This window comes from Leptodactylus fuscus, chromosome 5, assembly GCF_031893055.1.
Source record: "Leptodactylus fuscus isolate aLepFus1 chromosome 5, aLepFus1.hap2, whole genome shotgun sequence".
Taxonomy (NCBI): Eukaryota; Metazoa; Chordata; class Amphibia; order Anura; family Leptodactylidae; genus Leptodactylus; species Leptodactylus fuscus.
Genome location: NC_134269.1, coordinates 165716818 through 165730669, shown reverse-complemented (window position 1 = coordinate 165730669; position 13852 = coordinate 165716818). Strand labels below are relative to the sequence as shown.

The window sequence follows — 13852 nt, the reverse complement described above, 5'->3', positions numbered from 1 at the left end:
GCTTGTTGTTTAGTGCCCGGGGCATATGAATGGTAGATTGCCTATAAAACGCCGATAATTTATTTTTATGTTAATATTTTCAGCTCACAAATATGAAAACATAGAGTAACATAAAACAAAGACTACAGTGAATACAAATGAAGGAAACTGAACTTTAAAGAATGTCAGCGTAAGGAAGTAGTCACGTGTCACACACAGCAGGAATGGGAGACGGTATAGTCACTGTATTCACAGAAAGAATGAAGGAATAAAAGAAAGACTGGCTGATACACAATCATGAGAATTCATGGAGGAAGTGGTGATAGGAGGAATAAAAGAAGGAGTGGTATGGGAAGGAAAAAAAAGACTTTTAGCAAATTCCTATTCTATCTACAGGTGCCTACCCCCCTTGTCTCATTGCCCGATTTGCTTATTGACTTTTGAGACCCTTGTGAATCTAATTTCTGGTTTCCCAGCATTGTTTGTGTGATCCCATGGATTGTTTGCACAGGCACAGTGTCATTTGCTGATAATCACCCCCCCCCCCCCATGAAATTTTGTGATACCATGAGACTTGTCAAGGTGACATTTACCACCACTGACCACTGTCATGTGATTTTTTTTTTTACAGTGACTATATTTTATTCAATGATTTCTTTGATGCTAAAACTACTGACCCCAAAAAATAAAGTATTTTTTTGTTGGAAAGACCTTAAAGCTGGGGTCATACATTATAAAGTGTATGTGCCTTTGGAAAGAGACATGAAATGGAGTTCATTTTTCTGAAATTTTGAGTGTTCATGGGAAGATACAGAATGTAACTCCTAAACAGTAGTGCTTTATGAGGCACTAGGAAATTTTCCATGATGGAAAATCAGTGGATTCCATCTGCCCTAAAGTGTACTTACAATTTAAAAAAAAAAAAATCAGAAATGAATAATACAGGTAAATATGAGAAACATGTATTTTATTTTAAAAAATCTGTTTCCTTCACTTATCAGACTGCTTTCCTCCTCCTTCCCTTTACTGAGACTCTTATTCCTAATCACACCTCTATTCCTATACAGCTTCACATACAGAAGTCTATGGAGAGAAGGGGAAGAAGAAGCTAGTTAAACAGGACCTTCCATGTCCTTGGGCACATGTGTTATGTGCCCTGGGCGAAGAGCTATCGGTGCACTTAACGATAGTTCTTCACTATCAGAAGTCTAGCTGGGACAGTCTAGCTGGGAACGCCCCTCCTGACAGTCTGTCTGTAGTACTATACTGTCAGAGGGGGCGTTTCTTACCGCCCAGCCATGACACTGAGCAGTGAGGAATGCCCCCACCCTTTTGACAGTACTCATCCATAGACTAGTAGTGGGGGGGCCGTGGGTCACCACTCAGCGTCATGGCTGGGCAGTAAGGGACGCCCCCTCTGACAGTACAGCTCTAAGTACTTTACTGTCAGGAGGGGCGTTCAGTCAGAAACACCCTTCTGATAGTGAAGAGCTATGGTAACGGCACTGATAGCCCTTCACCAGGGACACCTAAAGGGTAAGCCAACAGTGTGCTGAATTCAGAGCACTGTCTGCTTTCTAGCGGTATATAAAACCACATGTGCCCGAGGACATGAAAGATACTCTTTAAAAGGGTTTTCTTGTCCCAAATCCATTTTTCATACTGATGAACTGTCCACAGTATAAGTCATAAGTATCTGATCTGCAGGGGTCCAACACCCGGACCCTGCACAGATCAGCTAATCTGGCCGCCAGAAGCCACAACTGTGGATGTGAAGTGCCTGACATGCAATAAAAGCATTTAGCTATGTCAAGACAGAACACAGATCCTTACACTGTCTTGTCCAGTGTATTCTGGGTATCTGAATTCTTTGACAGGACACTGATTTATCATTGTCACCTTGGGGTGCTGCGTATTCACCGCTGGTATTTGTACCCGATAACATTGTAACACAGATAGTGCAGAAATAAAACATTGACAGATGTAGAAATGTGCAGACAGTTCTAGCTTTGTACCTGGGTAGTGTGTGAACCGTCTGCCTCCTGTCTCGGTATTACTCAGCCTTGATCTTCTGCCATTGTAAACAGGCGAGATAAGGCTTTTATCCATGTGCGCCATTGTATTTCTTCTCTATTCCTCTCATTGCTCACATTCCACCTGCCTCTTAAACTGCTAAGATAGGCTGAGACCTCACAAGTGCTCCTCAAGTTCTCTTTATACTACTGCTGAAAATACTACGACTCAAGACAGTTCCTAAAGAACTTCAATGATATCTGAATTTTGTCAAATATTTACTGTTCAACAAAAAAAGCATTTCTATTATTTTTATACAGGAATATTTTCATTATTATTACTATTACCATGGAGGACGTATCATCATCATTTCCGTCATGTCTTATGTAGTAAATACCTGAATTTTGTAGCAAATAGCCTTAGAACTCTGCAACATTTCTCTGTTCTTCTTCCTGGAAATCCATGGCTAACTTAGCAACTGGGTATTACCATTGGACTTGTTAAATAGGACCTTTCACCACTTCCAGCAACTCCAACTCTTCTCATCCTTCAGTAGGTGTAGCTCCAATGATTCCGGCACAATGGGATCTCTTCTCTAGCTCTTACTGTTCCTGAACAATCATTGCTGTTAGTTTCAACACAATTATGCTATCTATTGTCAAGTGGGCGGTTCTTGTTATTCTGCTCTAGTCCAGTACCACCCACCTGACATAAAGAGTCTAACTGTTTGCTCAGGAACGGTGGGGGCTAGAGAAAAATTAATAATTGTGTTGGAATTAATGTAGTAGCACCTATTGAAGGTGGAGTTGGTGGAGGTGGTGAATGGTCTTCCTTAAAGTGCCCTCTCCCTACTCAGTCTCACAGTGTCCAAAGACTGGTAAAAGAAAATGTTACATTTCCAGGAAGAGCTTCTTTCTGATATACTAGATAAGCTTGTGATGTGTTGATTATTTAGTAGAATACATTGCTCCAGTGTTCCCCCACACAAATCTGTATTAGGCTACATTCACATCTGCGTTGGAGTCTCCATTCTGGCAGAAATCCCAGATGAAAAATTGTCAATGGTGTCCGTCAGGATTAGTCGCTGTCCATCCTTCTTGTCCTGCAATGGACCAGAAGAATGGATGAAATGACACAGATATGAACCCAGCCTTACTGAAGATATTAGGAGTCGGGTACAGCTGTAAACAGATCGCCCCCTTGTGGTGGGAGGCAGTAAGAAGTCTTATTTTATAACTAGTGGGGAAACTCGGAAATTCTATAGAGATAAATCAATGAAACCTTGTGAAATATAATAGAAAAGTCCTCACTCAGTTATTGCATGTGTGTGCTTTCATCCGAACATCTGATCCTGGAAACTATGTGATAAATAAATTATCATATGCCATTCTTAATATAGTAATTTCTATGTATATTTTTATCTGCCTTAGTTCTAGACCAGCTGTTGCCAGAATTGAATGTTCTTCTGAAGCTTCTAGACCACGAATTCCTGAGTGCCACCACTAGAGAGAAGCAAAGTGCTGTATGCAATATCCTGCGCCAACTGCAGCCAGCTCCTGGTATGAGTCACTTATTATTATGTGAAACTAATATAAAGAACTTGATCAATATTACTCATTTACTATGGTGCCCAGTGAAAGTGGGGCCTCCTCTACTAGCCCTCTGACTAATGTGTACATGTACAGGGCATCTCTCTATATAGACCCCACAATAGGAGCCCACCAAGGAAGGGGCCTAATAGACACCTTGACCTTACCTCCAACAACATCACTTAACGTACGGTGGTGTGATGGTGTTTACAGAAAATAGGATGTGGCAATCTCTGCCCATATCAGATAGTGAGTGACCCTCATAAAACCCAAGAGGTCACAGCAAAAATTGTAACCAAAGGATAAACCGTTACCCAGTAGATTATGACCAGACACATTAAACATCCTGCTAGGAAAACTTATATAATGTGTATGAAAAATTTGCTATGAATTGAAAATTACAATATCAATAGCAAAAGGACTATTGTTATTTGGTATGATCAGTAGGACACAATATCCATGTTGTATTTCTATAGGTAAATAAGTATTATCTTACAGTGGGAAACATATCTATATTTTCTATATTAAATATGATGTATTACTATGTCTGTATCATCAATGTCTGCCACGTAAAAGCCAGCGACATTTTTGGAAACCCATTAGCTAAGGGATAGTCATCTATTGCTTGACAAATGCGTCTATTTCGGATCCGGATCTCTATTAATCCCTACATTCCTTTACTGTGAATTCTTTAGGAGATGATTTTCAGTATATGAACACTGCAGCATACCACAATGGCACCAGCTTTGTCGAGTCCCTCTTTGAGGAGTTTGGTAAGTTGTTCTAATATTGAATAGATTAAGAGATGTCATCATGTTTGTCATGATATTATTAACTGTGTACGACAAACAGGTTGTCCAGGATTAGGAAAAACAGATGTTTATTTTCCCCATGCTGACAGGTTGTATATGTAGCTTAGCTCCATTCCCCTCAGTGGAGAATGAAATTAGCTGCAATACCACAAACAGCCAGTGGATAGATGGGGCACTTTTTTGAAAGCAGCCATGTTTTATAACTCTTGACAACCTCTAAGTTATTTATACTGTCTTATGTTTTTTTTTAGTGTGATTTTTACAAATTAGTTTTTTAAACCTATGAATACATTATAATACATGCCTGCAAGAAATATATCAGTGGTCAGAATAATACAAAATAAACTTTCATCACAGCAAAGCAGTAGACTACTCTGTATTATAAGCTTCAGACACTTTACATTTGCACTGTGTGTCATAGCAGTATTTATTGGTCTTCCCTTTGGCAAACTGCAATGTTAACTGAGACGCCCTTTATAAACCCCTATTATGGACTTCAGCCCTGGCAGAGACAATATGTCAGTAACAGAAGCATTTAGTAACTTTACAAGTAGACCACCCTAACACAAGCATCAATATCGCTCTTGTTTGAGTCATTCCTGTAAAATCTTCATGACAGTCCACTACATTGTCCTTCACCAAGTTTAAGAGCTGCAGATCACTTATGTCTGGGGGAGACTCTTCTTTCCAATGTGCGTAGTTCGCCATGACTGAATACATATACCGTAAATGCGTTACTGGAAAACACCCGCATTACATGTTAGGTTTTGTGAAGGAAACATTGCTGACAAAAGCGATGGACAACTCATGAATATTTTATTTTATAGACTGTGACCTGCAAGAATTACGGGACATGCAGGATGACTATAGAGAAATAGAAGGTCAATCCTCTCCACCCCCACCTGCACCTTGTATCCCTCCACCACCATTACCCACTACTCCACCACCAGAAGATTATTATGAAGAAGCTGTGCCGCTAGGACCAGGGAAGTCAACAGAATACATTACTTCTCGCAGTAAGTTCCATTTTTATCATTAAAGGAGTTTTCCCATCTAAGGGTGCATTCACACTACGTTTCCTGAAGCTTATTCTGAACGTAAATCACGTTCAGAATAAGCGGCGTATAAATCAACTCCATTCATTTCTATGGGAGCCGGCATACGAGCGCTCCCCATAGAAATGAATGGGCTGCTTCTTTCACTGCGAGCAGTCCCATTAAAGTGAATGGGAAGTGCCGGCGTGTATGGCTCGGCATGAGCAGAGCTATCCATACACGCTGGCACTTCCCATTCACTTCAATGGGACTGCTTGCAGTGAAAGAAGCAGCCCATTCATTTCTATGGGAAGCGCTCGTATGCCGGCTCCCATAGAAATGAATGGAGCTGCTTTATACGCCGCTTATTCTGAACGTGATTTATGTTCAGAATAAGCTTCAGGAAACGTAGTGTGAATGCACCCTAAGGGTCTCACCTGTTCTCTCCTCTCTCCGCCACTTCCTGATTTTATTGACAGATGGTGGTCGGGTTTAGCCTATGTGATGAACAGTTTAGGCCGGCTGTGTACTCTTGAGATTGACTGTGAATTTAGTCATAATGATAACAGAGGCACCGATCTATCCCTTATCAGGGCTCAGCAGCTAAATGTACTTTGTGAAAAAAAAGGGAATAGAGGTGGCCTGGAACTGGGCTTGATCACCAGCCTGGCCTCTGCTGCTAGATAGCAGAGGTGGTCTGAAATCTAAGCATAAATCTGTAAACACTGACAAAGCATATTCAGCTGTATCTGACAGACCACGACAGATAAAGCAATTTATTGGGTAAAACTTATTGGGTAAACTACAACTTTAAATATCATCCTGGAGATGGGATTGCCTCATTAAAATGTATTTGCAGTAGTTGCATGCTATTGATGTGCTCTTTATATACAATTAATGGGTGTATTTCTTCCCTGTTTCCCCAAAAATAAGACAGTTTCTTATAATTAATTATCTAACGAAATATATGACCTTTCTTATTTTCGGGGGATGTCTTATGCAGCGGCTGAAGCGAGGAACAATCGGCAGTCATGATGATGCTTCGTTAGCGGAGCGCCGGCATGACTGCCGGTTGTATGTGATCCAGAAGGTAAAGGGGGGGTGGTGTCTTATTTTTGGGGAAACAGGGTTGAAACCTGGATGTCCATAATTTTATATAGTTTGGCTCCTGGTCCAGTTTAAGATAACATAAAAGAGATGACAACATTAAAAAACTTAAATATTCTTTTTTATGCTTCACATTTGGGTAGACAGTTGCTCAAGAAGACCTTCCTTCTCTCTTTGATGTATGCCATTATATATAGTAACATACGTTGGATGCCGATGTATAAAATATTATAGTCAACTAAACTATCCCTTAAAGCAAAATAAGATGTTAATGTAGGCAAGTCCAACATAGGACACAGGAAAATTGTGTCCATTAGGTGAATAGGGACCCCAAACTTTCTTAGCACCTATGATAAATGTATCACACAAAGAGTGTGAATGCCCCCTTTAGTTAGGAAGAGGCTTCTGATTTTGTATTGTTATATCAAGCAGTCCCAATGTTGTGTTATATGTCTAGTGACCGTTTCCGGTTTATCTTCCTGTTTTGTACAGATAGTTCCAGTCCTCCAAATTCCATAGAAGACGGATATTATGAAGAAGCAGATAATAATTATCCCCTGACACAGATCAATGGAGAGCAGAAACACTCTTGTAAGTGACCTGATACATGGCGCTACTTTACACTGTGGACCATTCTATACATAAAGGATAACTCTAACATCATGTAGGGGACCGAAACACGTCAAAAAGCCATGAGCTGAAAGTTCCCAAAAACAAGGGAGTAATCTTGGGACACACTTTAGATATGTAATGGCTGAACCCAACAATTTTTACAGGTTTTCGTGACTATCTAATATATATAAGGGTCTCTTGATAGCAGATATGACTGCAGGAGCATACTTCCTTGTTCGGCCATGCAGAGTGTGCATGTGTATGGGGATGTCGGGCATGGGTTGCTTCATTCCCTAGTTTAGCACAGTGGCTAGTCACATATATAAATAATCCCTTATTGTACTTGTACCTTCTTCATATTGCTTCTATACTGAACCATGATTATGTTATTAATAGCTGAACACACATTTATTTTTATGCAGATTTTTCTGCATTTTTGGGTGGCATAAACCAGAAGACAGTCCATCAGGAAGGAGAAGTATTAGTCCTTCCTTTATATTCATCATTCCATCTTAACCCACTCCTGGCTTTGGCTCAAAAAAGCAACACAAAGTTGTGTTTTCAGTCTTAAAAGTTGGATGTAGACTTGCTCCCATTATGCCCTCTAGTGTTGAGAATTAGTTACTACACAGAAGAAAAATGTTTATCTGGATGAACCCTAGAAAACTGAAACTTGCATGAAGGTAGTAACTTATGCTATCATAAACCACTTTTAACCTTAGTGAATTTTCAATTAGAAGAATTTTTTTTATAGTTTTTTTCATCTTATGGGCCATAGATCTGAATGACTAACCTGAGCATCTATAATATTTAATAGTTTTAGATAAAAACTTTTTAGTTCAGAGACAGTGTAAAATGTTTACAAATATAGTTACAACATATAAAATAATACAAGATATTGAGGTACTCTGGTTATAGGTGTACTTCTTATAATGCTTAATGTACCCTCTATGCAAAGCAAAATATTGGGTAAGGTGGTCTATACCAGGTAGGGTCCTAAGCTGACTGCAGGGAATATCTGCATGGCATGTATATGTTTGTAGGGGTTTCTTTCCACATTCTAAATCTGATAGGTTCATTGACATACTATGAAATTGTTCCTAGTGTGTGTTTGACTTGGACTGATGTGAAGGATGAGGATATTTTACAACGTGGTGGAATATGTTGGAGCTATATAATAGGAGATAAGTAATAACCAAGAGAGACACAAGAAGTCTGGAGCATATCTATAAGGGGTGAAGAGGGTGATAGAGGAAGTCCAGTGCCATTACTACACACAAATTGTCTTGTTGGGGGCCCAGAACCTTTCGGCAAGCATCCCCTTCCTCTTCATAGGATGCAGCTGCTTATATTGAATGTAACTAATAGGAAAGCTACAGCAAACCAGATAATGACTGTTCACATGGCCAAGTTCAGACCGGGAAAAATGGCTTCTGTCAGCTTTACAGCCCGAAAGAAGCTCAGCTAAACTGGTTTGTTAGTTCAGTTCAGCTTAGCTATGTTCTGGTCAATAAATCCTGCCAATGTAAGTTGTATATAAAGTAAATCAATAGCAGTCAACATGCGTGAATTTACAGATACATGTTTTGGTATTAGCAAAAGGAGATGACTTGATATACATCTTATTACATTACTTATAGTAAACCTTTGAATTTAACAATCTTCTGACAAGTCAGAAGACACGAAGGAGATTTTTCCTTCAAATGAGGTTAAGGGATCTCATGGGTTTTTGCCTTTTTCTGGATCAACATTGCAGAATAACAGGGTGAACTATTTCGACTTGTGTGTGTTACTATTTTTTATAATGGAACAATATGGACCAGCCTCCTCAGAAGATTCAGCAAAGAACAGTGCTCACCCAGAAGTGACTAGAAATGCTTGATTGGACAATGCAGACAACGCGTTTCGGGTCATTGCAGACTCTTTCTCGAGTGTAGAAATTCCTTCCACAGTGGGCCAAAGCATTTCTAGTCACTTCTGGGTGAGCTCTGTGCTTTGCTGAATCTTCTGAGGAGGCTGGTCCATATTGTTCCAATGTCTTGACATCCTTGTGGCGTTTGTACGGCAGCTGCCCTGACCCCTCACCATATAAGTGTTTCATGCATCAAGGGTTATTGTGATGTACTCACAATCTTACCAAGTGAGAAGCTACTTGTCCTTCTATATCCAGTGGTAATACATGAGGATCCGCTCGGTGCTGTTCTCTTTGTCTTTACTATTTTTATAGATAGTGATAAAAGAGCTAAAAGTCAATGGGACATATCCCACATGGAAGGGCATTGGGATACTCTTTGCTCTCATAATGACTTAGGCACTTAGGCTAGCTCAAACACCCTGCCATAATCTTCTCTCAAATGTATATACAGTCCTATGAAAAAGTTTGGGCACCCCTATTAATCTTAATCATTTTTAGTTCTAAATATTTTGGTGTTTGCAACAGCCATTTCAGTTTGATATATCTAATAACTGATGGACACAGTAATATTTCAGGATTGAAATGAGGTTTATTGTACTAACAGAAAATGCGCAATATGCATTAAACCAAAATTTGACCGGTGCAAAAATATGGGCACCTCAACAGAAAAGTGACATTAATATTTAGTACATCCTCCTTTTGCAAAGATAACAGCCTCTAGTCGCTTCCTGTAGCTTTTAATCAGTTCCTGGATGAAGGTATTTTGGACCATTTCTTTCTACAAAACAATTCAAGTTCAGTTAAGTTAGATGGTCGCCGAACATGGACAGCCCGCTCTCAAATGATCTGAAAACAAAGATTGTTCAACATAGTTGTTCAGGGGAAGGATACAAAACGTTGTCTCAGAGATTTAACCTGTCAGTTTCCACTGTGAGGAACATAGTAAGGAAATGGAAGACCACAGGGAAGTTCTTGTTAAGCCCAGAAGTGGCAGGCCAAGAAAAATATCAGAAAGGCAGAGAAGAAGAATGGTGAGAACAGTCAAGGACAATCCACAGACCACCTCCAAAGAGCTGCAGCATCATCTTGCTGCAGATGGTGTCACTGTGCATCGGTCAACTATACAGCGCACTTTGCACAAGGAGAAGCTGTATGGGAGAGTGATGAGAAAGAAGCCGTTTCTGCACGTACGCCACAAATAGAGTTGCCTGAGGTATGCAAAAGCACATTTGGAGAAGCCAACTTCATTTTGGAAACAAAGATTGAGTTGTTTGGTTATAAAAAAAAAGGCGTTATGCATGGCGTCCAAAAAGAAACAGCATTCCAAGAAAAACACTTGCTACCCACTGTAAAATTTGGTGGAGGTTCCATCATGCTTTGGGGCTGTGTGACTAATGCCGGCACCGGGAATCTTGTTAAAGTTGAGGGTCGCATGGATTCCACTCAGTATCAGCAGATTCTTGAGAATAATGTTCAAGAATCAGTGACGAAGTTGAAGTTACGCCGGGGATGGATATTTCAGCAAGACAATGATCCAAAACACTGCTCCAAATCCTCAGGCATTCATGCAGAGGAACAATTACAATGTTCTGGAATGGCCATCCCAGTCCCCAGACCTGAATATCATTGAACATCTGTGGGATGATTTGAAGCGGGCTGTCCATGCTCGGCGACCATCTAACTTAACTGAACTTGAATTGTTTGTCCAAAATACCTTTATCCAGGATCCAGGAACTGATTAAAAGCTACAGGAAGCGACTAGAGGCTGTTATCTTTGCAAAAGGAGGATCTACTAAATATTAATGTCACTTTTCTGTTGAGGTGCCCATACTTTTGCACCAGTCAAATTTTGGTTTAATGCATATTGCACATTTTCTGTCAGTACAATAAACCTCATTTCAATCCTGAAATATTACTGTGTCCATCAGTTATTAGATATATCAAACTGACATGGCTGCTGCAAACACCAAAATGTTTAGAACTAAAAATGATTAAGATTAATAGGGGTGCCCAAACTTTTTCATAGGACTGTATAATGGACCACTTTAACATTTTTTCAACTTATGTGTTATAATACATTTTCTCCATATACAGATAATGAATCTGATGGACTTAGCAGTTCCTACGAGTCTTACGATGAGGAAGATGAAGAGGGTAAAGCTCAGCGTCAAATGCACCAATGGCCTTCACAGGAGGCCTCCTTACATCTTGTCCGAGACAGTCGAATCTGTGCTTTTCTCCTACGGAAGAAACGCTTTGGCCAGTGGGCCAAGCAGCTTACACTCATAAGAGACAACAAGCTTTTGGTAAGAGAAATAGAAGCTTCCACTTCCACTTGCAAGTCAAATCCTGGAGTCAAGACAGAAAAAAACAAATAGACTGATATTGTAAGCGTAGGAAGGAAGGAAGGAGGGTATTCTCTATTACATCTCTCAGTATCAAAATATTGTGGCAGCCAGAAAGGATTTCCTGTATCCACACTTTACCGGCCACCATCATGGAAATAAACTCTAACAGTGAGTTGTGTTGGGAAGGTCATTGAACAGCCCTGGTTATTGTACAGGACCACAGCTAAGAATGCCTTCTGTAATGTGTGGTGTCAGTGTTTCTGTCTGACACCGGATAAATCAAAGTCATGGTTTGTATTGGCAAAAGCTGTTACTTTTTAACACATCCTTCTGCAATGACTCTGAGTCAATAACATGCAAAACATTTACAGGGGGTTTTAAGTTGAACACATAACCTAAGGGAAATTGAGAGTAAGGCTATGTTCACATCTGCAGCGGAGTCTTTGTTTGCAGGACCTGCCTAAAATCGACTGATGTAGAAGTCCTGCAAGCATGACTCTTTCTTCCAGAGCTTTCAGTTGAAAAGAATGGACTGATTGGAAACAGAATTTACAATAGTCTGAGTTTATGGCTGTTTGTACATGCCCATACCTATACTGCGTTAATGGTAATAAATATTTCTTCCTACAGTGTTACAAGAGCTCCAAAGACCAACATCCTCACTTGGAGATGCCTTTGCCTCTTTGCGGTGTCACTTACGTTCCCAAGGATGGAAGACGTAAGAAGCACGAGCTACGATTCTGTCTACCTAATTCTGAGCTGCTTGTGTTGGCGGTTCAGAGTAGGGAACAGGCTGAAGAATGGATGAGGGTAAGAGCACAGAATGCATATATATATATATATATATATATATATATATATATCCTACATTGTTTTATATAGCAAATAAAATAGCATTGAAGATCCCAAGACTGTCAATATGCTAAAAATATATAAGCAGATTACAGGCAGACATTTATTACTACCAATTATTTATAAAGCGACAACATATTCTGTAGTGATGTAAGGAAGAGGATATGGTCCCTGTGTACAAAAGGCTTTACTAATTTCCCTGCCTTTAAGGGATTGGATTAGACAATATTGCCAATTTATTTTTTTATGTGGATTGTGAGTCCCATATAGGGATCACAATGTACATTTTTGTTCCTATCAGTATGTCTTTTTGTAGAATGGGAGGAAATCCACGCAAACACAGGGAGAACATACAAACTCCTTGCAGATGTTGTACCTGGCAGGATTCGAACCCAGGACTTTTACAGCGCTAACCACAGAGCCACCGTGTTGCCCCAATATTACCACTTTCTAGCTCTCTGGATGTGACATCACAACTGTTGGCTATATGGCCATTCTACAGTTCACTCTTATTCATTTTAATTGCCATATAACCAACAGTCACTGTCACTCCCGGAGAAGAAAAATTCAGCCCTGTTTTCTAATCCTGCATGACACCTGTAAGACACACATACATGGCTGTGAATACATATGTTCTCAGTGGGAAGAGGGGGGGTTATGCTGCTGTTGTCACAGATTTCTTCATGAAGAACAAAGAATTTTACATGTTGAATTTCCCCCAATGTTCTTTAAACACACTGGTTGAACATCACATTTTGATGGTTGGCTTGTCTCCCAAAATTGGCAGCTTTAACTGAACTAAGTCTAATGTATGGCCACCTTTAGTCCTTCATGAGTATTTCACCAGTGGCAACATCTTCACTATATTGGGAACTTACTCTTCGTACACTTCAAAAGTATACAGATAATGCAAGTATAGCATATGGTAAGACATGGTAAGATGCCCGTCTATATCGTCAGTGTAGAATGATGATAAAATGGAAAAAATACTTAAGCATCTTTAATAAAAATAAATGCTTGATATGTTCTTGTCAATGACTATGGTGCTATAGTACACTGATCTGGTAAAGTATATTTATGGCTTGCAATCTTTCTGAAGGTCATCAGAGACGCCAGCAGCCCAAGCACAGTACAGCCATTGGCATCCCCAGCACTGAGGCATAAACTAGACTTGGACAAGGTGAGATACTCACTTCCATTATGCTTCAGCCAGACGGCAGTATATTATAGATCGATTGTATATCGATCAAGCTTTCAAGAGTCCATGCTAATACTCTGTCTCCACATTATCATCTGCAGAGATTATCCCATGACAAAACCTCCGATTCCGACAGCGCTGCCAATGGAGACAACAGCTCCCCCAGCAGTGGGAAAGAGAACAGGGACAATGGTGAGTTTTATTCTTCAATATCGAGCCTGTTTCCTTCTGAAGCTCACAAAATGCAAATTGTAATTACAATCTGCTGTAAATCCACAAGTATCAATAACTCATTGCTTACAATGTTTCAGCAGAAGAGTAAAGGTAATTAAATGATAGTGTTTTGTTGGGACTGAGCTGGATAATCCCTGATATTCCCTATGGAGACCAATA

The 13852-nt window shown here is 39.9% G+C and overlaps 1 protein-coding gene across 1 annotated transcript in view; it reads left to right on the top strand.

Annotated features, from left to right (window-relative positions):
• Positions 1-13852, top strand: part of AFAP1L1 (actin filament associated protein 1 like 1) — a 54046-nt gene that overhangs the window by 30671 nt on the left and 9523 nt on the right. Inside the window, exons 2-9 of the mRNA XM_075274674.1 lie at positions 3423-3551; positions 4277-4354; positions 5221-5409; positions 7027-7125; positions 11156-11367; positions 12040-12219; positions 13361-13441; positions 13561-13651. Coding sequence (XP_075130775.1) covers positions 3423-3551; positions 4277-4354; positions 5221-5409; positions 7027-7125; positions 11156-11367; positions 12040-12219; positions 13361-13441; positions 13561-13651 — 1059 coding nt within the window. The remainder of the gene's footprint in view (positions 1-3422; positions 3552-4276; positions 4355-5220; positions 5410-7026; positions 7126-11155; positions 11368-12039; positions 12220-13360; positions 13442-13560; positions 13652-13852) is intronic.